The sequence below is a fragment of the Aulonocara stuartgranti genome, assembly GCF_965226115.1.
Source record: "Aulonocara stuartgranti genome assembly, chromosome: 3".
Taxonomy (NCBI): Eukaryota; Metazoa; Chordata; class Actinopteri; order Cichliformes; family Cichlidae; genus Aulonocara; species Aulonocara stuartgranti.
Window position 1 is genome coordinate 64,529,059 of NC_138941.1, and position 24,215 is coordinate 64,553,273.

A 24,215-nucleotide genomic window follows, 5' to 3' on the forward strand; every position below is an offset into this window, starting at 1 on the left:
CCTAATAAAGTGGCCGCCGAATATATGCACTGTGTGTAAATGGGAAGATCAGTCACTTCATGATAGCAACCAGCAGATGGCAGCAGTGGAGCATTAGTTTTCCCAATGCATGACAGTTTTCATGTGACCTTTGACCTTTAATGTTACAGTAGAACAAACAGACTGTAAGTTTCCTTCTGAGACCCGAGCTTCTGGTAAGGATGTACTTTACATATCTGGAAGCTGGAAGTATGTCTCAGGTCCTAAAATGCATCTGGAGGACAGCTGATAGAGGATGCAGAGGTTAAACAGCTGTGGCCACAGCTGGAATATAGAAACCGCAGAGGACTCCTTTAACAGCTCGCCCTCTTTATTCAGTTTATTTCAGTTCTTTAAGATGATCAAACCTTCTGCCCTTCATTGTTTCTGTGTGTGATTTCTTAAGAAGATGTGATGTCTGTCACATTATCACCATTTTGAAAAGCAGTGCCAACACCTGGAAAGCAGACAGATGTGTAACTACAGATCTTCCTTATTGAACTTTTGCATAAGGTTGATTTGATTTTCAATCTGCAGGAGAATTTGAAACCTTATTTTTTGCATAAAGTCAGCAAACTTTTTAAATGTTTTTATTATAAGATGATGCACAATGATTTTATGTTCCATGACCTTTGACATAAAAGTTATCTAGATGGTTTCTGAGTGCTTCTATTTTTGTCGTGCACATTTACTGTTAACATTCATGCTTTGTAGGAGGGTTTATATAAAATTGAAAGCATGTGACAGCGTGCTTTATGAGCATAGTTTGGACACAGGAGGACATTTTTGACCTCAAGAGTTGCAGACTTGGTTTAGTCTGATGTTTTATTATAAGAGGACATCATGGAGCATGTGAGGAATGATTAGAGAAGTGTAATAATTATGAGTGTTAAAGAAAACAATAAAGTTTTTTTTTTTATATAAAGTAGGCAGCAAGTATATTTCCTGTATTTTTACCATGCATATGCAGATGTTACATTCTGTAATATGTGTAAAGAAATGACTTTGATTTTGCTACCCTGAGAAGATTTCTCTAGATCAGCTGTTGCCTCGACTCCTCCCTCTGCTGGTGACAGCTGAGTTATGAACAGAAAAATCTTGTCTTCACAACTTAATTGCACCAAACTGTTTGTGTGTGAGTACATCTAAAAACTAACATCCACTGTCTCACATGACAGCAGAGGTTTGGTGACAGGAGACCTGTATCCTCTCTGTGAGCAGCCAACAGCACTCAGCTGTCGTATGAAATTAATAAGATTTTGATATCAAACTCACCTGCACAGGTAAACCCCACGAAGGACAAAGACTCAAAAGTCCAAGGTTCCCTAGAGTGAAAAAGAAAGCAGCACAGGTCATACAGATGTCAGAGTGCGCCATGAGAGATGGTGCTTTGGCACAGATCCAGTTTCTGCCATAGGTGGTGCAGGTTGTTGCTGTCCTGTCAGAGCAAGAAGGTTCTAGGTTCAAATCCTGCTGGGCTTTTTTTTTTCTGTGTGGAGTTTGCACTCAGCTACTCTGGAGTGGAAGATTCTAGGTTGGTCGTGTATGTGAGGGAGATGAAGTGCCCAGAATAAGCTGCTTTATAAATATGTGGTTAATTAAAAGCACTTTGAGGGGTTTGTAGCACAGTATGACCTGCCTATTGATGCCTGTAGTTTGTGCTCACAGGTACAATGTAACAAAATCTACATCCCACCTTATACTAATAGCACCACACTGATGCATTGTAGACACAGCATAAAACATGGACGCCTGCATTCTCTCTGAAGGCCACCAGATGGCGATAGTTGGGAAAAAAAACTCACTTTAAAAGCAGAAGCAAAGATGATTTCACACAAACTCACTTTTGACTGATTCCAGCTCAGATTATTCAGTTTCATTTCAGATTTACTCATGAAGCAACAGGAAGCAACATTCAGGTTAAGAAAATTTATTTACAGAACAAAAACAGACTGTACAGGTGAGAAAGGGCCTTGATGCATGTTCAATCATCCAGGTAAGTAAATCTCCAAAAGTTGACTCTGTTCACCTGGATGTGGTGTTTTCAGTGGGAGAAACGTTTCGTCACTCATCCAAGTGACTGCAGGTTTCCCCAACCTTATAAACAGGACATTTACAAGCTACGTCCAGACGAACAGAACCAACGTTTTGGAATACAGGTTAGAAAATATTTTTTATAAAAGAGAATTCATGTATACAAAAACCAACTCATTTTTTCATCAATAATAACATAAAACAATAAAATCTGTACCAGGAATAATTTTAAAAGTGTATAAATAAACAGAAATAAATAAAAGCTCCGTGTAATTTAATATATACAAATATATATTATAGATGTCTATTTAAACTACAGAAACAGTCTGAGGCTTCAGCTCAGCAGGAGCAGAGGTCACGAGCTAACAGCTACACATACAGTAGAAACAGGACACGTCTGAAATTCAAGCAAACTAAAGAAAAAGAAGGAAATGTACGACATTAGTTCAATCTTCTTTTGGAATGAATCCATCTTTAAAACTGTTCAACACAACGTGATGAAATCGTTCACAAAGATGCTGAACAACAAATCCAGGATGTCCTCGTCTGTCTCTGCTCTGAGAAGCTGGAACAGCAGCAGGAGACTCAGATCAGCTGGAAGCCCTCTGAGAGAGTTCAAGGAGGCGAATCCTGAATCCTGACTCTGTTTCTCTGTTGGACTGTTTGTCGATGTTTGCACCAAACAAAAATAACATTTAATAACTTGTGAAAATAATATTTTCACATTTTAAACAGGCTGCTGTTCAGCTGGAGGCTGGTATGAACCCTGACTCTGTGGTTTAAGTTTCCTGTAGATTAAAACACCACCAACAACAACAACAGCAGCAACAATAACGCCAACAGGAAGACCAACTTTCAGTCCAATAGATCCATCCTCCTTCCCTCCTGCTTCCTTCTCTTCTGCCTCCTTCCCTCCATCCTCTGTGTCTCCTCCTGTCTGATCTGCAGGAGAGAAACAGGTGTGAGGTGTCAGCTGTCAGGTAGGTGATGAGTGAAGAACAGAACAGAATCCATTTCCTCTTCAAACTGCTGTCAGACATTATCTACTGCACTCTGATCACATCACTCAGACCAGCTGCTTTCTACAAAGTCTCATCAACAACATCTTTAGAAACAAACATCAACAACCAGGAAGCAGCTTCACCTCTGATCACACACACACTCAACTCTACTCACTCACCTGGAGGATCAACAACACTCAGGTTTATGGTGGTGATGAGGCTCATAGGTTCCCCTGATTTCTGGGCAACATGACACTTGTATGTTCCAGCATCTGCAGTTGTGACATCCTTCAGAATCAGAGACACGTCTCCATCCTTCTTATGTCTTCCCTGCAGATCCACCCGGTTCTTAAAAGATGAATCCTGATAATCTGGAATAACGTGCCCATCCTGGTACAAAAAGACATATCCCTCCTTCTGGTCAACTCTGCTCCACTTTACAGCTAAGATGTTGTTGTCGTTTGAAGCTCGACATGTCAGAATGGTCTTCTGTTTGGACACAGCTATGATGTTTTCCTGGACTGAAAGAGGAAACGACACAGATTAGAGAGGTTAAAGGTTTAAATGATGAATCAAAATTGTACATTTTTGAAGCCATCAGTGAAACACGATGGAGGCTCTGTTAGTTTTTGGAGTTGCGTGTCAGTCAGTGTTGTTGATCTTGTCTGAATGGATGAAATTATGAACACAGAGAAGATCAGATTTTGATCCACCATGAAAGAATCTGATCGGTAACATCATCATTTTTCAGGCAATGATCCTGATCTTAATAGAAAAACACACGAGGGGAGGCCGGTCCGTGACTGATACCCACACGGCTTCAGCATTAATGATCATTTCCATGTAAATGTGAAGCGATTCAGACAGTTTCCTCCTGATCACTGGGACAGGAAGTACAAACCTTTTTTAAGACTAGCAGGAAAACCTCGGGCTCGTTTGTGACAGTGTTGCGTTTACTCGCTCCTTCTTCTGACGGATTTTCTAGTTTATAAAGTTTCGTTTTACCTCAGCCCTTAAAGAGATGGTAGAAACAACTTCCGAGCGAAAACTCTGCATTGTTAGAAGGTTTAACGAGGATATCCAGACGACTTAGAAGAAGTAGGACCGGGAGAGGACCAGGCCTCTGCTCTGCTTTAGAAGCTTCCAGAAAACCCCGCCCCCTTCTCTGACGTCAACCCCCCCGTGCGGGACTCTTCAGAGTAAGTACAACACTGAGCGAACATCAGCACAGATGTGGAGTTTGTTTCACACATTTGTGTCCTGCTCACAGTGACAGCGGGCTGCTGTTAGTCCAGTAGGAAATGAGTCCGCTGCATTTAACACATTCAGTCAGTGAAGCAGCGAGCAGCCACCAGTCCAGCGCCCCGGGAGCAGTGTGTACAGACGGTACCTTACTCAGGGATACCTCACGGTCGGTGAAGCCCCGACCTTCCGATCATAACACAAGCACCGCACTGATCCATCTCTGCCACCACAGTGTGTTGTCAGTGTTACAGTTACAGTGGATCGCAGTGTGTTGTCAGTGTGTAGTTACAGTGGATCGCAGTGTGTTGTCAGTGTGTAGTTACAGTGTAAAAAACAAAAAATCAGTTGAACTCACTTGAACAGACAGCCGAGAGAAGGCAGGTGAAAATCACCGAGCAGCAGGCTGATGTCAGGTCCATTACTTGTGCTTCTGTGGGTGCGCAGATCAGAGTGTTTTTAAAGTTCGCGGGAAAAGTTTCTGAAAATTTGACTGGAAAATTGTTGCCAAAGCCGGAACTGATCTACAGTCAGCGACCTGCATCTGTCAGCGACCTGCTGTTAAAATCCTTAAAACCCTTCATATAAATGAACTTTGGCGGGGACCGCCCAGCCCTTCAGCCTATCAGTTGCTAATACGTAATTTTCGGAATGTGCCAGATATCATCGCGGGAATTTAAAAGAGATTTGTTTAAATAGGTCTATATCTCTCATGAACGATATCCACTTATTTTGAGCAAGAAAGAATATTTCTGTCACTAGAATAGAACTGCAATCAGTTATATTTGATATATATATATATCAAATATATATATATATATATATATATATATATATATATATATATATACATATATATATATATGGGTAAAAGTGTCATTAATATTAAAATGTCCTTTTAAAATGAGATGTGGCCAAGAAGTTTGAAGAAATATAACATCACAGTTGTATGAGGATATTTAAGTCACCACAAAGGACTGAATTAATTACATTGTGGTACAATTACACAGTGTCATCAAGATACTTCAACAGCAGCTCATTTCTTTATTTTATTTATAACTCATTCATAAATGCTGTTCACTACAGTCTGTTTAACAATATAACTATTAGAGAAAAACACAGAAACATCAGAAATTAATTTTTGGTCCAACACACACATTTCTGTATTTCTAATGAACTCTTTCAGTCTAAATGTTCATTCTAATATAGATCCTCAGTTTGAATCAGTGAAGTAGAACATGAGCAGAGGAAAACAAAGATGTTTTATATGTACAGTCAGGGTTAAAGTGGATTCAGCAGGTGAGGAACATTCAAAGTGTTTGTAGTGGCTCAGCACAGGAAAATAATCAGAGTTGTTTCTAACGTGAGCTTCAGGTTTTCAGTGTCCAGGCTGTGATCAGCTGACCTGCTGCTCTTTGTGGATGTACACAACTGAATTCAACCAGATGTGAGCAGATGTTTCACGAGCTATCCTGCCATAGTGTCTTCACAACATGTTGCTTATAGTGTGTTTATACCAGACAGCAAACAGGTGGAGTAAAAGTAGAATTCAGTGAATGAATCCAAGCATCATGTAAATGAATCTCAGCTACAACATTGACCCTGAGCTCCACAGGACTGATGTGTGAAGCTCATTTCTCACCACAGTGCTGATTGTAGTGTGTGTGTAACGTTAGAAAGAGTCTTGGTTTTGGACCTTGTAGTAAAATGTGAGCTGCTGAAAACTGCTGCCAGTTTCTAAGAAAGATGTTTGTGATGCTACTCTTCTTTATATCACGTGTGGCAGCACTGCTAACAACTGTTCTACCTGCAAAAACCTGGACTGGTTTATTTATCTTTGTGTGTCTCATGTGCAGAGAGCGATCAGCTGCAGTCTGCTCAGCAGTGAGAAAAGAAGACGTCAGTGATGGACGAATCATCATCAAAGAGAAGAAAAACAAAGACGAGAGGTTCAGCTGCTCTTCTTTTACTACAAACATCATAAATCCCTGAACATAACCCCCCCTGTGCATAGGTGGCTTTAGACAGGGGCCAGTAGAGAACGATGTAGAGAGAGAGGATGGAGATGATGAGGAGCTGAGGAGCAGGATGACAGAGAGACAGAGGAGTTAGTTGGAGAGGATGCAGAGAGGGACAGTCCTGAGAGTGAGGAGGAAGACGAGCTGTGAGGGAGAGGAAGAGGGACAACCAGCGGTTTGTGATGTTGAACAGACCTGTGTGACTGTGAGTGTCGTGTCATTACAATTCATACAGTCATTGTAACTGACAGTAATGAACAATAATGACAGAATAAAGTAATAAGTTAACACTGATCAGTTATTGTCCTCAGTTACAGCCTCATGTTTGCTCTGCATTCATCTCTTATCAGACGTACAAAGATGATCCACCAGTGCTGCCCAGTTTGAGGACATTTCCAGTCACATTAATGGGGGACAGGAGACGCAGCTTCCATCAAAGCTGGTATGAAAGTCATCGTTGGATTCCCTGTAATTATGGACTCTGCCTGTTTCAGGCCAAATATGTCAGACGTGGATTTTAAACATTGTGCACATGCACAGTATGTGAAACCTTTACTTTGAAATTCATTTGGATATTTATTTTTGATTTTATGTTAGTGCCTAAAATATTTTCAATTAATATATAAAACAATGAAATATTGCTCTCCTTGTTTTGTTCGGTAACCCTGGGTGTGGGAGGTGGAATACTATACAGCAATACTGAGACTGAAGTAAAGGTATGAGGAAGAGCAGTATGTGAAACCTTTACTTTGAAATTCTTTTGGATCTTTATATAAATGAGTGAAAATAAATTCACTTAATATATTAAACATTTAAATATTAGCCTGCGGTTAGTTTGGTCTGGATCTGCCACTGCCCCGTGATAATCGTGGAATACTGAGACTGAAGTAAAAGTATAAGGAAGAGGGGAAAAACATTAACATTTCTCTTTTTATATAAACTGTGTGAGGATGGAGGGATTTTCCTCATCCTCACTCTCCAGGAAGTGTCAGCAGACAGTCAGATTCATGATTTCATGTGTTTAATCTTGTGGTTAAAACGTGTCAAACACAAAGCTTCACGTCTCTGTGGATGTTGTGATCTGAAACTTTGTCATTTACTACAAATGCATCAGCAGAAAATTGCAGTTACTTCATCCACAATAAAGACATCACACAGGTTAACTTCAGCCACAAACTAAAAGCAGGAGGAACAATTTCACTTTCACAACTGTCTTTATGTAAAATGTGTTTCAGATCTCCTAAACAGACTGTGAACATTACAAAACTGACAGTAAATGCATCACAGAGGCATCTGTTTACATTAAAGTGCCCCCTGGTTGTGGTCATTTGAATAAAGTCTGAATTTTAATGAGAAGCTGATTAAAAAACAGAGAAACTGAGTCTGAGTCGGAGCACCATGTTTTCACTGACACTGAATACAACAAAATATATGACCACAGATTTGTGTTTACAGTTTTTAAAATGTAATTATAGTAATATACACTGACTGGCCAGTTTATTAAGTACAGCTTCCTCGTACTGATTTTCGGCCTCCAGAACTGTTTTAATGCTTCACAGCAGAGATTCAACAAGGTGCTGCAAACATTCCTCTGAGACTTTGGTTCATGTAGATGTGAGAGCATCACACAGCTGCTGCAGATTTATCAGCTGCACAGACATGATGTGAATCTCTCGTTCCAACACATTTGTTTGAGATGTGGAGACTGGAGGTGACCTGAGTACAGTGAACTCATCGTCATGGTCAAGAAACCAGCTGGAGATGATTTGAGTTTTGTGACATGGAGTGCAATCAGAGGATGGTTACAGATGAACGCAGTCAGCAGCAACACGCTGTGGTGTTTAATCGATGCGCTGATACGAGGCAGGATGGATCCATGTGACCGTCACAGCACAAATCAGAACTCATCAGACCTGGAAATGTTTCTCCAGTCTGCTGTTGTCAGACTTTGGTGAGCCTGTGTGAATCACAGCCTCAGTTTCCTGTTCTCAGCAGAACCAGACTTGTCCTGATGGGAACACAGAACCAGTTCTAGTTTGGTCACCAGCACTGCATCCATGGAAAAAGGGAACTGGTCCCAAATCTACAGGATGTTAACTCAGGAGAATTAACATCCTGTAGATCTGGGAGCCGTTTAGAGCAAAACATGCATTAAAGTATGTTTTTGTCACATTAGTCGAAAAGAAAACATCCAAATCAGTTTTATGTGATGTGTGAAACATCTGGATGAGGTTTCAGTGTTTACGTGTTTGCACATCAGTGCACTTGGTAAATCCTTTGTTCTTTCTCTCTGTAGTCATAAAGGACCAGGTTAACAAATTAAAACATAAACGTATTTTACAGCATTTATAAAAGCTGTTGTGTTTATAAACTCTGTCACAATTTATGGGATTCATTATGTATTCTTAATATTTATTGGTAAAAAAAAAAATATTCGTAGTAACATTGTGAAAAACTGCAACAAAAAAACAAGACATGGATTATTTTGATCCCGAGCTCAGATTTATTAAGGAAGCACCAGGAAACAACAACAATCATATCAACAGACACTTTATTTACAGTAAAAACATTAGAACCACAATCTCCTAAAAACTGCATGAACTGTATGTAAGAAGCTCCTGAGTTCAATTCCACCATTCAATTCAATTCAATTTTATTTATATAGCGCCAAATCACAACATAAGTCGCCTCAAGGCGCTTCATAGATACAGAGAAAAACCCAACAATCATATGACCCCTTATGAGCAAGCACTTTGGCAACAGTGGGAAGGAATACCAGAGGGTCATAGAGGGTTTGGAGGCCAAGAAGGTGTTGTCCATGATGGATGTTAGCTTAGACAACATCCTCTCCTCCCCAACCTGCTTGATGGACTTCAGTGGAAGCTACTCCACCCGGGCCCATGGCTTTCCTGGTTTTCATCTTCATCAGCTGACTTCGCCCCTGGTAAGTTGTGATGGAGAGGCTGCAGTGTAGGCTGTGGGTAGGTGTCTCCTGATGAATGGCACAGGGGGAGGAGGCAGTAGAGTCGTTGAAAGAAAAAGGATCAGTTGAGGTGCTGGAGGCTGGTATGAACCCTGCTTCTGTTGTTTATGTTTCTGTAGATTCAAACACCATCTCCACAAACAACAACAATACCTCCTTCAACACCACTGCTGACACCATCAACACCACCAAATTGAAAAAATCCTCCAACGGCATCATCACCAACTTCACCAACACGCACGGGACAAACGCCATCGCCAAAAACTGCCACAACAACTCCAGATCCACCTGGTTCTCAAAAGATGGATGCTGCTCTTGTGGAAAAAAGTGTCCATTCCAGTACTTAGGGGCACATTTATGTAGGTCAGCTCTGGACCACTCTTGAATTATTATGATGTTGTTGTTTGGAGCTCGAAATGGCTGGGTGACGTTCTTCTGTCCTGACTGAGCCGTGATGGTTTCCTGGTCTAAAAGATGAAACAACAGAGAAGAGAGGAAGCGGTCACTTCTACAGCAGCCAATCAGGGTGAGGAACAGAGACAACTGCTCTCTCCTTTATGCTGGTTGAATCACATAAACATGACCATAGACCTGTTAAAATCTGCTAAGGAACCACAGAATTCAGACGAACAACAAAGCAATAAAGCAACAAAACAACTTGTGTTTAGCTCCCAGTGTCAGAAATAGAACAAAAACACAATCTGAAAAGATTTATTAAAAAAGGGAAAATAATTTTTTGCAAACGGCTTTGAACAGCTGCTTATTTGTTGTTTTGGTTCTTATGCTCAGAAACATGTGATGTTTGTCGGGTTATTAAGTTGTGACCACATGATTAAATAATGATAATAAGTTTATGTCTGTGTAGGTTTTCAGACATCCTACCTTAGAATATAAAGCGCCTCGTGGCGACTGTTGTTGTGATTTGGCGCTATATAAATAAAACTGAATTGAATTGAAAATGTGTTGACCAGGCCAACATTCGTCAGTTTTTGCTCCTGATTTCACCATCAGCTCTTCATCTACTACACTGCTCCCTCTGAGAAATCAGAGTCAGATAGATGCAGGTGACGGGGCTGACTAAATGATGCAATGATCCCAGTTCATACATCAGGCCCACGACCCCGTGCCAACCGGGGAGCGCTGTAGTACGTACCATACTGTACACTGCCCCTATCGGTCATCGGCTCGCTCTGCAGGCACACAGGGAACGCGCTTCCGCTGCAATCTTTGTGAGCTCGCTACACGGTTTCTCTCCGTGAGAAGAGAAGCTGTTTGTGTTATCAACGTTTGTGTTATCGTTCGTGGACGGTGGAAAACAGCTTTGCTAGAAGCTTTGAACAAGGATGCCCTTTACTCGAAAACGACGTGGGCTTAACTTTGGATATTGGAGCCTGTTTTTAATCGTGACGTCGAAAAAACGAAGCTTATCAGCAGCTTTCACCGTCTTCATGTTTGCTGACGTGTGGGATCAGGCACAAAGGAGCTGCTAGTATGTTTTTAGAGCCTCTGCATGTCGGGGTAAGTAAAACACAGACACGCAGAGTCATAAGAAGGTCGTGTTTCACGTCTGGTTGTAGCGCTGAAACATGGCTGCTGCTCTGGTTGAGCGTTGTGCCATTTATCACCGACGGAGCGTTCCCCAGCGTCGGGAGCGCGCACTGGTCAGGATCCAGGTTACTCCGCTTTCTTTACAACCAGCTAGTCAAGTAGTGATGTTTTAATTTGGTGACAAAGTTACAGTTGGATGTCGTTACATTACCATAAAGTGGAACCTCCTAGAAAAAGAAGTTATAGTTTTAGGAAGTCTTACATCCTTGTTGTTGGTTCAGAGGTTTCAGCAAATTGCTGCGGAAATGTTAAAGTTTGAGCGCATTCTCAAGTGAGGGATGACTTCTTATTGGAACAGGAGGAACGAAGCCCAAATATCAACAGGACCTATTTTCTTTTATCCCTGACCTTCGCTGTCATCCAGTTTCTGGATGGGGAAAACTCAGATAAACTTCACTACAGTGATGTTCTCAGCAGGTACTTGATGCGAGACAAAAAATGACTGTTCCTTAACCAGGCTCTGATGGTTAAATAATCCACACACAATGCGCGCAAACAGTGCTGCAGTTGTGCGTCTCCTCGAGTTTTAGTACTTCTTTAGTGGCTTGGTTGTTCTCCTGAGATAACGCGGTAAAGTGAGCTGTGATTTGTGCGCCGGGGTGAAGCCAGCCGACCTGTTACCCGCCGCGAACATTAACACTCGCGGTAGCGCTTCTCCTCCTTCGCTGATCGCTACGGAAGCACGACATCGTGTCGAAACGCCTGTTTTGAGCTTCTTATCCGAACATGTTCTCCCGTACCAGAGCACTGCACATGTTAATGGCATTATATTGATTCCAACTTCAGGTTTCCTGGATTAAAATCTGTCATGATGTCAAAGTAATCCGTATAACCGACATGCTAACGTTAGCGTGACGTGTCGCTTTGCCGTCGTTAGCGCGGCAAGTAGCCGTGCTTTGAGCGAAGCGAATGTCTTCCGTTTTCTGAAGTTTCAGTCGAAAAACGATGTCCAGTAAGTCACGGTGACTCTAACAGTAATTACTTCAACTACACACAAATACTAAGACTAAGCAAAACACACAGAAAACTCACACCACATATAGCCGCTTCTACTTCGCAACTGGCGAGCTAACTTGTGCTCGGCGTAGTTTGTTTCGGCGAGCTTCGCTAATTAGTCTTACGTCCCGCTTGCGTGTGTTTAATAAAACCATAACGGCAATTCAATCCAGCAGCAATGTAAGAGATAGATCTCACCTGTGGACGCCAGACATCATGATATAGACTAGTAATTTACACTGACGTGATTTCTAAATTCTATCACACACATATTACGTAACAGTTTATTGGAAGAGCTGATTGTAGATTTTGCTGTGAACGCGGACACGCGCGTGTGAATACTCAGATCTGTAAATGTGTAATGATGCGTAACTTGAAGACGTTTCGCCTCTCATCCGAGAAGCTTCTTCAGTTCTAAGGTCAAATGGTCTAATGGTGGAGAAGTAAGGCTGGTTTTTCCACCCTCTTTACACGTCACTTTTCCCCACCCACTACAAAAGTGTCGCTGTGTGAGTCTACTGTGTGAGTCGCAGGCGCCTACGGTACTAGAGACCACATCCTGTTCGCGCCCGACACAACGCAGGCTCAGATGGACAGACTACCGTGTGCCTGCTGTAAGTGTAAGCTTTATTCTTTTATAAACATATGACATACATGTATTAGAAGCTCTGTGTTATTATAACGATGTTTTGTTGCAGTAGCATTCGCGGACCGATCTGTGCTGAAAACACAATTTAGAGAACAAATGATACAGTACTAAGCAGCTAAACCCGAGACAGACACAGGGATTCGTCTTTCATGTAGTCCGAACAAACGCACATACAGTCTGCGCTTACTCAGCTTACAAATATTTGATGACCTCCGAGTCACACAGAAAATGCTCACGATTTTAAAGCCAAAACACGTTTTTATAGATTCAAAGACAAATAATATATATTTATATAGTTATTGTACAGATACACACAGTAAAAAGGAGCTTGTGTTTCAGGCCTGGTTTTGGATTTGAATCCTCGCTGAGAGAACAAGATGGCGAGTGCTCGCGGCAGCAGCTCCGTGTCGTTTACGATCAGCTACCTTTGTCCTGATCCTCAGTAACATTTAATCGACTTGTAGAGTTTTAATGCCTAAAGTATTTGAAATAAGGTGTGACCTTAGATTAAAAGTGTTCCTTCTTTAGTGCTCTGGTTACATATTTGTAATCTTTGTGGAGATTCTAAAAGAATATTAGTCTTTTGCCAACTGTATTTTCCGTGTTTCAGAACAGTTTACTGGCGTGTTAAAGCTTATTCACAGTACAAACAGGGTTTTTTGTGGGTGTAATTTTGATCACGGAGCTGAAACACGTTAAAAGTCATGTTTTAGTCTTCCTGTGCCAGCCTGTTGTGTGTTACTTTAGTTATAATGGCTGTTTTAAGCATAAACCCTCATGTTACTGAGCTAACCCTACCCCACAGCTAGCAGGCCGTGTTAGCAACACGGAAAGGGCGCGTCCCTTTTCCTAACGGCTGCTTCTGTTGTTGTTGGTTTTTAAATAAAAACGCAATTTTGTACTCAAGGTAGCGTTTGGGAGGATTGCTAAGGAAGAGCGTTGCTCGGAGACTCTGAACGACCACCGTGTTTAAGCTGCGACAGCAAACAACGAGAATAACGTGTGAAAAATAAGATTTGAATTTTTAAAGAAGACGTTGGGTTGAGTAACATCTACACCAGCGTTCAGCTTTTTTTTCCAAGCTAACAGGATCAAGTGTCTAACCTGTAATTTACTTATATGACTCAGAGCTGCCGCTGCAGAGTCCTCACACTGAGTCAAGACAAACAAATTCATCTTCCTCAGTAACTCTGATGATGTAAAGCACAACGGAAAGCTCTGCTCAATTCATTCATGTAAGCTTTGCACAAACTTCTTTCTGCCTAATCTGTAACGAATAAAATCACATGTCTGAAGAAAAGCAGTTTTTAATTAGTCTGTGTTAGTGTGTTAGACTATTTCCTGATATCCAAAGCATATTGGCTTTGCTTTATTCACTGATCTGAACTGACATGTTTTCAGAGAGAAACACATGCGTGAAACCTGAGCTTACACTGGATCAGTCAATATAGATTTTTTTTTTATTCCAGCAGTGTGATGTTCAGAGTTCAGTTGTGAGTTTACAGTTTTAACTGTTTTTTAAAAAAAAATAAAACTCAAAATATATCAGCAGCGTATGGCACAAAATGGAAACTGCAGTTACAATTAATATTTACATGATGTTGCTCATTTTCACGAGTGATATAATGCTGTGGTAATACTCATGTCGCCTGATAGGAGGCAGCCTTTCTGCAATATAACAGCTTGGACTTTTTCTGATGCAGACACTCTCAGAAAGACTGTTGAAATTAGGAAAACCAATGGAACATAATAAGATGAAAAGAATAACATACTATGTATGGTCGGTCTAAGATTACGGTGAATTTAGCCAGCGGTTTAACACCGGCTACAGCTAATTGGAGCCTAAGCTAACCAGCAGCTGCTGTAGGGGCCGTTTTTGCCTGGTTTAAATACCAGCGTCCGTCTCCGATTACGAAAAATGTAGCAGCGGATGACTAGTAAGACCAAACAGTGATGGCCCTGACAGCAGCAACATCCATGTAGCTCCAATTAGCTCTAGCCCGTGCTAACTCGCTGGCTTTGGTTAGCCGGGGCTAACTCCCTGTCTCCGTCAAGGAACAGCACCTGTTAGGCCATCACTGCTCGGTATTAACACTCGTCTCGATCTCCCATTGCGGCTAGTGAATGTATTGAGCCCAGTCTCTAGACGGTTAACTGCTAATTAGCTGTAGCTATCATTTATACGACCGCGATTGCTTCGTGTTATTATCCTTGTTGGGCTCCGCTTTGTTCAGTGCTAGTTAGCTGTAGCCGGAGCTAGCTGCTGCCGCCGTGTTACGCGAGGGCTCGGTCATATTGTCAGACACCTGATACTAATGCTAACACACCAGTACGAGCTGCTAGCGATTACTTTCTCGTTTAACTTTCTGGAAGAATCCATTGTGGCCAATGTCTAAATGGATACTAGCAGTACCTGTATGGATCATCTCCGATGCATCTGTGAGTCAAGGTAGTGAGACGGTTAAGTGCTAGTTAGCTGTAGCTACCTGGATCTAGCTGCTGTCGGGTTCGTCATTGCGCTGTTTTGATACGTTTAAAGTGTCGGTCTAAGATTACGGTGAATTTAGGCAGCGGTTTAACACCGGCTACAGCTAATTGGAGCCTAAGCTAACCAGCAGCTGCTGTAGGGGCCGTTTTTGCCTGGTTTAAATACCAGCGTCCGTCTCCGATTACGAAAAATGTAGCAGCGGATGACTAGTAAGACCAAACAGTGATGGCCCTGACAGCAGCAACATCCATGTAGCTCCAATTAGCTCTAGCCTGTGCTAACTCGCTGGCTTCGGTTAGCCGGGGCTAACCTCCGGGCTCCGCCAAGGAACAGCACCTGTTAGGCCATCACTGCTCGGTATTAACACTCGTCTTGATCTCCCATTGCGGCTAGTGAATGTATTGAGCCCACTCTCTAGACGGTTAACCGCCAATTAGCTGCAGCTACTATCTATACGGACCGCGATTGCTTCGTGTTAATGTCCGTTTTGGTCTCCGCTTTGTTCAGTGCTAGCTGGCTGTAGCCGGAGCTAGCTGCTGGCTGCAGTTGCCAGACACTTGATGCTAATACTAACACACCAGTATGAGCTGCTAGCGATTATAGGAGTGCACTGGATTGTGCCCCCCATCGTTGCTGGGTTACAGTAAAGGCGGTTTAATCAAAATTCAGACCAAGAAAACTGTAACAGACACAATCTCAGATGCAGTTGACGGATAAGCTCGCAAAAGCCAAAAGCTGCTTTAACGGATCTCACCTGTAAACAAGGGAAGTAAGACACCGATAATCAGGCCGAATAAGAGAGAGATATTCCCCATCTTGTGGTGGGATTCAGAGGATCGAAAGATCAGTGTAATAAATGTCCAAGGATGGTGCAATTAGACCAACAAACAAACTGAGAGTGCAACAACTTAACACAGTGGTCTGTTCACTTGGGCACACCTTTTTGTGCCCAGTGGGCGTTTTGTGTATGTGTTTTTTTTTTTGTTTTTATTTTGTTTCTTTACTGAGCACATGTTTGTTTCAGATGTCCTACATGGGGTTTGGGGGACAAAAGACAAGACCAAGTTCTGTTAATTTATTTATTTAGATTTTAACTTCAGACATGAAGTTAAATCTAAATTTATGTGACTTGCAGTGTTATCTTTCCATTACAATAAGAAAATTGATTTAACTATAGTTTGAATCTCGATGTTTAAGTAAACAGATCTTGATAACCCAGAGGAAAAACAGCAATGAAAGATCAGGTGTTGTTTTCTTGATATATCGGCAGGTGCTTGTACCTGCTTGTAATAAATAGAAACGATAGTATTAAAAACATTATGGTCTATAATTAGAAGACCCTGCCCAAATTACAGCTTTCCAAAGCCAGAATCCAGGTTTGTAACCTATTAATTCACACTGAAGAAAGTATTTTGTTTTATTAGAATGGATAATATGAGAGTATTAAACAAAAATTGAGCAGAAACTTTCCTCTCGTTTCAAATTCTAATAAAAGCGACCAGGTAATGTTTAAGAGGTACGACAAACTGACGCTGGCGAAGACTAACATGTCCGTGTCACTGCTTCTTTCCACTTTTTTCAGCCACTAGTAGATGTTAACAAAAAATGTCACCGATTGTTAAATAACGACAATGTTTACTGGGGAAGATTAGTAGATGTATCAGATGATTTTGTTTTTAATAAGCCATAGTCACTGTTGTCAAACCAATAACATTCTTTTTAAAAATAAGAACCTTTTTTGTCATTAAGTGTTTAATTCAGTGTTTTAAGGAAATTAAAAAGTATTGCTGTGTGATATATATTTGATATAGTTTACCTTACGAACACTGTTTTTGTACCAACAGAACGGCTTGTGCTCAGAGGAAGAGGGCGGGCTTTACATGGTGTGAGATTGGGGGGGAAAAAAGCTTAAATGAGTGAGAAGGACGATGAAGGAAACATCTGTGCTGTGTCTGCTCTGTAAGTAGAATCTCTGAGTTTGTTTGAATTCTTGTACTTTGACTGTCTGCTCTCCCGCGGCGATGTCAGAGGTTTATACCCAGTGGTCTACAAAGTGGTCCAAGGGATCTTCCAGGAATAGTGGCGCTAACTTTTGGAGAACTGATTGGTCAGGAGGCGATTATTTCAATCCCTGTTGATCTATAATCTAGAACGTAACTGATTCTAGAACAGTTCACAGCACAAGTTACCGTGTTGATGATACTATTTTAGGGTCTTACTTTACAAAGCCTTAAAGAATGCCTTTAGGAAACCGCTGTTGTAGCTGTTTGAAGATATCAAACGACAAATGATTTGAATATATGCTGGTAAGCAGTGAATGACCTTTTGTAGTTAACTCTGAGGTTAGAGCAAATCCTGCTTCAGGCCTGCAGGACTACTGAGTTCAGAGGAAAAAATCGACTCAACTCTGGGTTATTTGTCAGCTTGACAGGATGAAGGCCGACTGACATTGAAGTTTTTTTAATGTCTAAAAAAGAAAATATAATCTTAGTCTTAATCTTAACATACAGCAAACATTTTTACTGACTAATAGATAACCAGTAAGTATAAGATGGTGTGTGATGCTACTATTGAGGTAACAAACATTTTCTAATATTAAACTAAAGAAAGGAAAATTCCCTTTCACTCAAACATCAGCCGGTGTGCTCCAATAAGAGGACTCACACCTGAACAGCGTGCTGAACTTTGATTAGGCCAGATTGAATAATGTGACTGATTTTTGTGTTATAATTAAAACAACAGCAGCAGTATCAGTAGGACTGTGCCTGCTGCACTGACGTCATCTGTATGTGCTTTGTTGTGTAGACGGTGGTGGATCTGCAGGAAGAACTGAGGACGTCCGTCATGGACGAATCATCATCATCAGAGAGAAGAGAGAGAGTCCGAGCTGAGAGGTAGAGATGCTCTTGTTTGTCTCATGGTTCAGATTTCAGAGTCACAGACGATGGACAGAACTCGTGTTTCCTTTTTCTGTGATGGCCAAAAGCTGTGGCGTCAGATTGTAGTGTGATGTCAGGCATTTGATTCTCACTTGAATTCTTAAAGGAAGATTTGGGGCCAGATTCACTAACATCTACAGCAGCACACAGCCTTGTCTGAGATTAAAAAGCTGCTGGATGTACTCAGCGTCAGTTTGACTGACTGTTGTATTGTTTCAGCTGGTTTTATGGCGTTTGTAAGAGTTTCAGGAGGAGAATATTTAAACTAGTCACATAAATATGAATTTGAAAGCCTGTGGCACACAACTTATTGCAAATTGTATAAACTTAGCCCCCCCTCCAAAAATTGTCTTGCTCCTTATCCCTAAAAGGAGGGAGGAACATTACCAGATAGAGTAATGGTTCTTTGCACAAGCATTTTAAAGCTGCTATTGCTTTGGCTCAACTCAGTCCTCTCACTGAGTGTTTAGAGGCATAATACGGATTTATGCCTCTAAACACTCGGATTTTACTGAAACGGAGCAGAAATGAGCTGAGTTGTCTTTATGTCAGCGGTGTGCAAAGAGCGAGCGACTTCTCTCTGATGAATCTGTAACTTTGTGGTTCACAGACTCAAATGCTCAACTGCGGTTACAATTTTTATTTTACAACACAAGTAATCCTTAATATTGGATGGACTGTGAAGACTCTTACAAATGAAATCAACAAAAGAAACATAAACCCTCAAATTTCCAAAACATTTTTCACTGCTGTAACACGTTTCATTGTCCTCAGCTTTACTAAACATGTTAGTATCTGGGTAAAAGTGATACAGTGACACCAAATACTAAAATTATACCAAATAAATTGATCAAGAGGGCTCATCTCGCCTGAAAGGAGGCAACAATCTGCAAACAGTCAAAGACTGGACTTGAACTAACTGCTGTCACTCTCGGGAGGAGCCCAGGATTTCAGACCATAAGGGCTCTATTATTACTGTCCGTTTTCCTTTTTGCACAGAATAATTTGCTTTGCGTTTGTCAAGCCACTGCTAATACTGTAAAACAAGAAAAGCTGCCACACTCTGGTTTCTTGTTACGGCTGTAGGTCCGGGTCCTTATGGGACATCTGGTGGTTCCGGACCCGGATCGCAGACTCCCGTTTTATAAAATAAAGAACCAACGTCAAGAGCCAATTGAATTTCTGATTCATAGATGCAAGAGCGTAGTGTCGGCTAGGCTAAGCTAGCCTTCAAGGCTGAAATCTCACCTGCAGACGAGGCGGAGCAGACATGGAGAACACCGAGGAAAAAGTACAGCTTTCCGGAACCCCCCATCTCGTACTGGTATCTTCTGTGAAGCTGAAGATAAGTGTTATAAATGTGTAGAGAAAGCAGGCTCGATACCGCGGTTGACCGGCACTTCTGAAGCACAGGCACTTCCTTGTTTTGCCGCCTCCTGCTTTCTTTCTTTCTTTCTTTCTTACAGTTATATTGGCGGTTGGCAAACAAGTGAAAGGTGCATTACCGCCACCAACTGGAGTATGGTGGAACGACGCCCAAAAAAAAAAAAAAATTCTCAAATCCTGCCAAACAGGTTCCCCTCTCTTAAAAACTGAAATAAGGCCTGATAACTTTTACTTCCCGAGTCCTGCCGCAACAACTCAACCAGATCCAGTTTGATTTTTAGGTTACTAAGATTTTGAATCAAATGTCTCCTCTCAACCTGATACCTCTGACACTGCAACATGACATGTTCTACAGTTTCCTCCACCCCACAGTAATCACACTTGCCAGTACTATGTTTCCCTATCACGAACAACGTACTATTCCATTCAATATGTGGGATGACATTTCCAGATGTTCCAGGACTAGATGTTTTCCCTGATTTTTCTCAAGGATGCCACTCACAGGCTCACCTGTGTAAATCTGTAGATTTGAGGAATAGCTGTTTTTTGCATCACAAGCTGCCATGATTTATATATCAGATTGGCCTGGATTGCTGGCCATGTATTACCAGAAGGAGCATTTTCCATGGAAATGGACTACGCTGTCACCTCTGAAGATCAGAGCTAAGAGCTTGGAACGGGCGGACTCTTTTTACATCTTTAAAATATTCTGCAGGCTTATTGGGCAGTGACGTAAACAGACAGTAATTGGGGGACTGTTGAAACCTTTATTTACAGGTTTTCAGCTGAGTGTATACGTGGTGGTCGTGGTCGGTGTGTGTAAGTTCTAGTCGTACTTGTCTTCTTTGGTATCTGCGCCTCATCACTACGGTGTTGGTCTACAATAAAAAAGCACAGAGAGATCTATATCAAAATTCTACAAACTCGTCTAAGTTGTATAATTTTCATGTTAGCAATTATAAATGATCGTGTTGCTCACCTGCTGCTTCCTGGTTCCGATATTGTGAAATATCGGGGAAAATGATGCCCCGGGGCCCACAAACAGTTTATTGGTTTCTTAGAGGAGGAGGAGGAGTTAAGGTATGAGTAGAAAGTGTGGGAATTTCATTTATCTTTATAGGATTATTGTTGGTTATTGTTTTCAATGTGGGGATGTTGGAAATGTTTGAGAATATTCCAGGTATTTTATAGATATTTGTTATGTAGTATTTTGTTTAATCCTGAGTGTAAACTGCAGAATGCTTTAATCCAATTAACGAATCCCAGAGACTATCAGTGGTCTTGTATTCGGATCTGTACACTACAGATACAAGAACATGGGAATCCACGTATTCTTTATCAGTGTCATTCCAAATGTCGCCATCAACTTCTTTTCTTTCAAGATTTGTCACAGCAATGATGTCGTTCTTGTCAATGGCATAAAAAGACACTTATTCTTGTCACAGCAAACCTGGTGAGCCCAGGTTAATGCCATGTGAGCCAGGAGGTGCTGCACTTTTGGATTTGTATATTTCAGCAGAAGCAGCTTCAGCACCTGTGACCTTCTCATCAGATGTGTCTGTGTTGATGCTCTCTATCATCCTCCTCGTCAGAAACTGGCTCATCCATATTGCAATGCTGTTTTCTGTATTTTCCTTCAGCAAAGATATGATCCACAGCTTGGCTTATTGTAAATCTTCACATATTTGCGTTCTGCAGACATGCAACTCACCAAGTAAACTGAGTTGTTCTGCACATGCCGTACATGACTGACTATGTTGATCTGTACTCTACTTGTAAGTTTGAGTCACTGTCCCAGAAAGTAAGAACTTTCTGTTGGAAAATATCAACTTTTTCACTTCTCCTAGGTTTTAATTCAAATAAAAACCTGTTAAATATATATATATAAACTGTTTTTGTACCAACAGAAAGGTGCTCAGAGGAAGAGGGCGGGCTTTACTTGGTGTCAGTGACAGAAATGAAAAAAAGCTGAAATGAGTGAGAAGGACGATGAAGGAAACATCTGTGCTGTGTCTGCTCTGTAAGTAGAATCTCTGTGTTTGTTTGACTTCTTGTACTTTGACTGTCTGCTCTCCTGATAACTGATGATGGAGGAGAAGACATGATTTGCTCTGTAGGACTAAGGGTGTACATGCAGGTCTGGGTTTTCTGTACAACAAAGGTGGTTCCCTTCTTACTGTGGTGAGTCGCCATGGTGACTTGTGCTGTAGGGCAGGTTGTCATCCAGATGAAAGATCAAGAAACAGCTTTTTAATCGATTGATTTAATTTCCTTTTGGGACAAACTGCAGAGATTTCCACGTCTCCTTTGTCAGGCTGTGGGACAGAAAGTGTTTAAAGTTTCAGAGCTCTAATGTGCAGCTGTCACCCTAATAATACTCACTTCTTTTGCCTTACATCTTTCTGTGTGAGCAAATGTCTCCATCCAAGGTTGGGTCGGGTCACTTAAGTGAGACGTGTCCCCATGCAGTCCTCCACAATCCTGACTGCGTGGTGCTAGAAGTGGATGTTGACTGGTTGATAAGTGGGCGAGGATAGCACAAGGTGGTGATTTCATACCTGCCGATTTCTAATTGGCTCCAGAATAGGTTATGTTCACAGCACAAGTTACCATGGTGATATTATGGTAGTCTTTACCTTATTATAGCCTTATAAAGCCCACTGATGCAATTGTTGTTATGATTTGGTACTATACACACTGGAAGTGTGTTTGGGGTCACTCTCCTATCAAACAGGATAGGAGCGTTTGAGGACTTGACTTTAACTCTGCTTTGTTTGTCAGCTTGACAGAATGAAGGGAGACTGACACTGATGTTTATTTTTAGTATCTGAAAAGAAAATATAATCTTAATATAAATAAAGCTTAAATGATTAATAAAATGTGTATGTCTGTCTTTTTCTCCGTGTTTATTTTGCCATTTCGGTTGCTTCCTTGTACTTTTACTTTAAGATGAATCATTTCAATTAACCTCAATAATTATAATAAATTCTTACAGGTGGTCCAATGTTTCTGGATTACCCACAGCCCCCTCTGTCTGCATAAAAGCAGTGCTGGAACACTGGTGTACCATGGCCTCGTGAGCATCAGGGGAACAGCATTGTCCTTGTTGCTACAGAAAATGGTGAGAAAAAGTAATTAACAATGGAGGAGAGACAGACCGTCATAACACTTAGATGTAGGTCTTGTAGTCTGATGAATTATAATCTGAAATCTTTGCATTCTGCAGCGCCATGCAGTACCCTCTGGTAAGCTTGAAAATATGGAGTGGCCAGCACGGTCTCCAGACTTAAACCCCATCAAGCTGGTTTGGGATGAACTGGACCGAAGAGTGAAAGCAAAGCAACCTACAAGTGTCAAACATTGTAGAAAGAACGCCACGGCTGTGTTCAGCTGTTATATCTGCCAAAGGTGGCTACTTTGAGAAGTTGAGAATACATTTGTCTTTAAATTGATTCTGATTTCTTTTTTAACTCCAATTGCTTATTTGTACTCAGAGGTGTGGACTCGAGTTATTAATTTTATGACTTTAGACTTGACTTGAAAAAATGTTCTAAGACTTGAGACTCGACTCTGACTTGCCTGACATTACTTGAGACTTGCAAAACAATGACTTGGTCCCACCTCTGTTTGTACTTTAAATTGATTCTGATTTCTTTTTTAACTCCAATTGCTTATTTGTACTGTGCTTTCATTTCAGAGTACAATGAGACATTAAACTGGATAATTTCCAATAAGCTCTGATGAAGCTGGATTGACTAAAGTTATTGATTGTGTCGTGTTTCCATGTGTTCAGTAACTTTACTGTTATTTGTATTTTGTTTCTAAGTGCTGTCGTCTCCACAGCAGTGATCTGGTTTCTCTGCAGTTTCAATAAACTTTGGTCTCACTTGATCTTCTGTTTGTTTCACAAAGATGTCTGATGGACAACCTGAGTTGTTGTGATGAACCCAAAACACTTCAGTTTTCTTCAAAGCAGATAAAGTTCATGTGAGCCACAGACAGCAGGAACGATTTCACACATGAATCTTAGTTTCTGTTAAGTTTGTCTGTTGACAGCAGAGCTGATTTGATTGCAACTCATTTAATGGACAAAATAAATTTCAGGTACAGCTGCACTCAGCTTTTTCTGTATCTACACGATGGATCATTGTTCATTATAAAATATGATGTGAAAATTTAACCCTTTTTATAAAATGTTTAACAAGTTTGCTTGAAGGGGGAAAAAACCACAGGATACAACTTTGCAAAGAGACTTTGACTTTGTTATAATCTATTCTAACTCTTATTTTAACAGATGAATATCAAGATTTGGTGATATGAGGGGAAACTCCATTAATAAACAGTCTTCATGTACAGTGTGTTACATACTGGCCACACTGTGGATTTGGTTATGGAGTTATACACTCAGTGGCCATTTTATTAGGAACACCTGTCTATTATCAAGTTGAACTCTTTTGCCTTTTGAAATGCTTCAGCACTTCATGTCATAGACTTAAAAAAAATATACTGGAAACATTTCTCAGAGGTTCAGGCACTAAATACCAGAGGTGAACAGGACTAAGAGGACAGGGAGGGCACAAATGAGAACACACTGACATAAGATACAGACTTTCAAAATAAAACAGGAAATGCACAGGCAGAGAACAGGGAGCACAGAACCGCAATCCTAAGAACACAAAAGTCTGAACCCGAATACATAATCAGAGAACACAAGATCATAAGAAACACTTAAAGCTGAGTCAGAATCTATCTATCCACACACACACATATATAAATGTGTGTGTGTGTGTTTTACACCAGTGGTGTAACAAAAAAACAAACTACAAATCAAAACAAAAACTTTGTTTTTCAGC

At 41.0% G+C, this 24,215-nt stretch overlaps 2 protein-coding genes and 2 long non-coding RNA genes across 8 annotated transcripts in view; 2 read left to right on the forward strand and 2 right to left on the reverse strand.

Annotated features, from left to right (window-relative positions):
• Nucleotides 1-24,215, reverse strand: part of LOC309695753 (uncharacterized protein) — a 199,567-nt gene that overhangs the window by 42,341 nt on the left and 133,011 nt on the right. The gene's annotated exons all lie outside the window — the stretch shown is intronic.
• On the reverse strand, nt 1,933-5,051 carry LOC309695434 (uncharacterized protein). Of its 2 annotated transcripts, none has more exons than XR_014273148.1 (3): nt 4,059-4,169; nt 3,233-3,574; nt 1,933-2,994 (listed from the first exon to the last, which is right to left on the reverse strand). XR_014273148.1 is itself a non-coding variant. In XM_082516084.1 (3 exons), the coding sequence occupies exons 1-3, from the start codon at nt 4,715-4,717 to the stop codon at nt 2,780-2,782; spliced, it is 621 nt and encodes a 206-aa protein (XP_082372210.1). In that variant the 5' UTR covers nt 4,718-5,051; the 3' UTR covers nt 1,933-2,779. The 2 variants fall into 2 exon arrangements, 1 of the variants encoding a protein (XP_082372210.1); XM_082516084.1 differs by lacking the exon at nt 4,059-4,169 and adding an exon at nt 4,654-5,051.
• Nucleotides 4,137-7,694, forward strand: LOC309696318. Its single transcript, XR_014273417.1, has 3 exons — nt 4,137-4,252; nt 6,152-6,244; nt 6,664-7,694. It is a non-coding gene; the product is annotated as an uncharacterized lncRNA (long non-coding RNA).
• On the forward strand, nt 10,476-23,253 carry LOC309696224. 4 transcript variants are annotated; one of them, XR_014273390.1, is made up of 7 exons: nt 12,406-12,514; nt 16,882-16,996; nt 17,843-17,931; nt 21,270-21,382; nt 22,358-22,483; nt 22,589-22,770; nt 23,060-23,253. It is a non-coding gene; the product is annotated as an uncharacterized lncRNA (long non-coding RNA). The 4 variants fall into 4 exon arrangements; XR_014273388.1 differs by lacking the exon at nt 12,406-12,514 and adding an exon at nt 10,476-10,814 and having other exon boundaries at nt 22,589-23,253; XR_014273389.1 differs by having other exon boundaries at nt 22,589-23,253.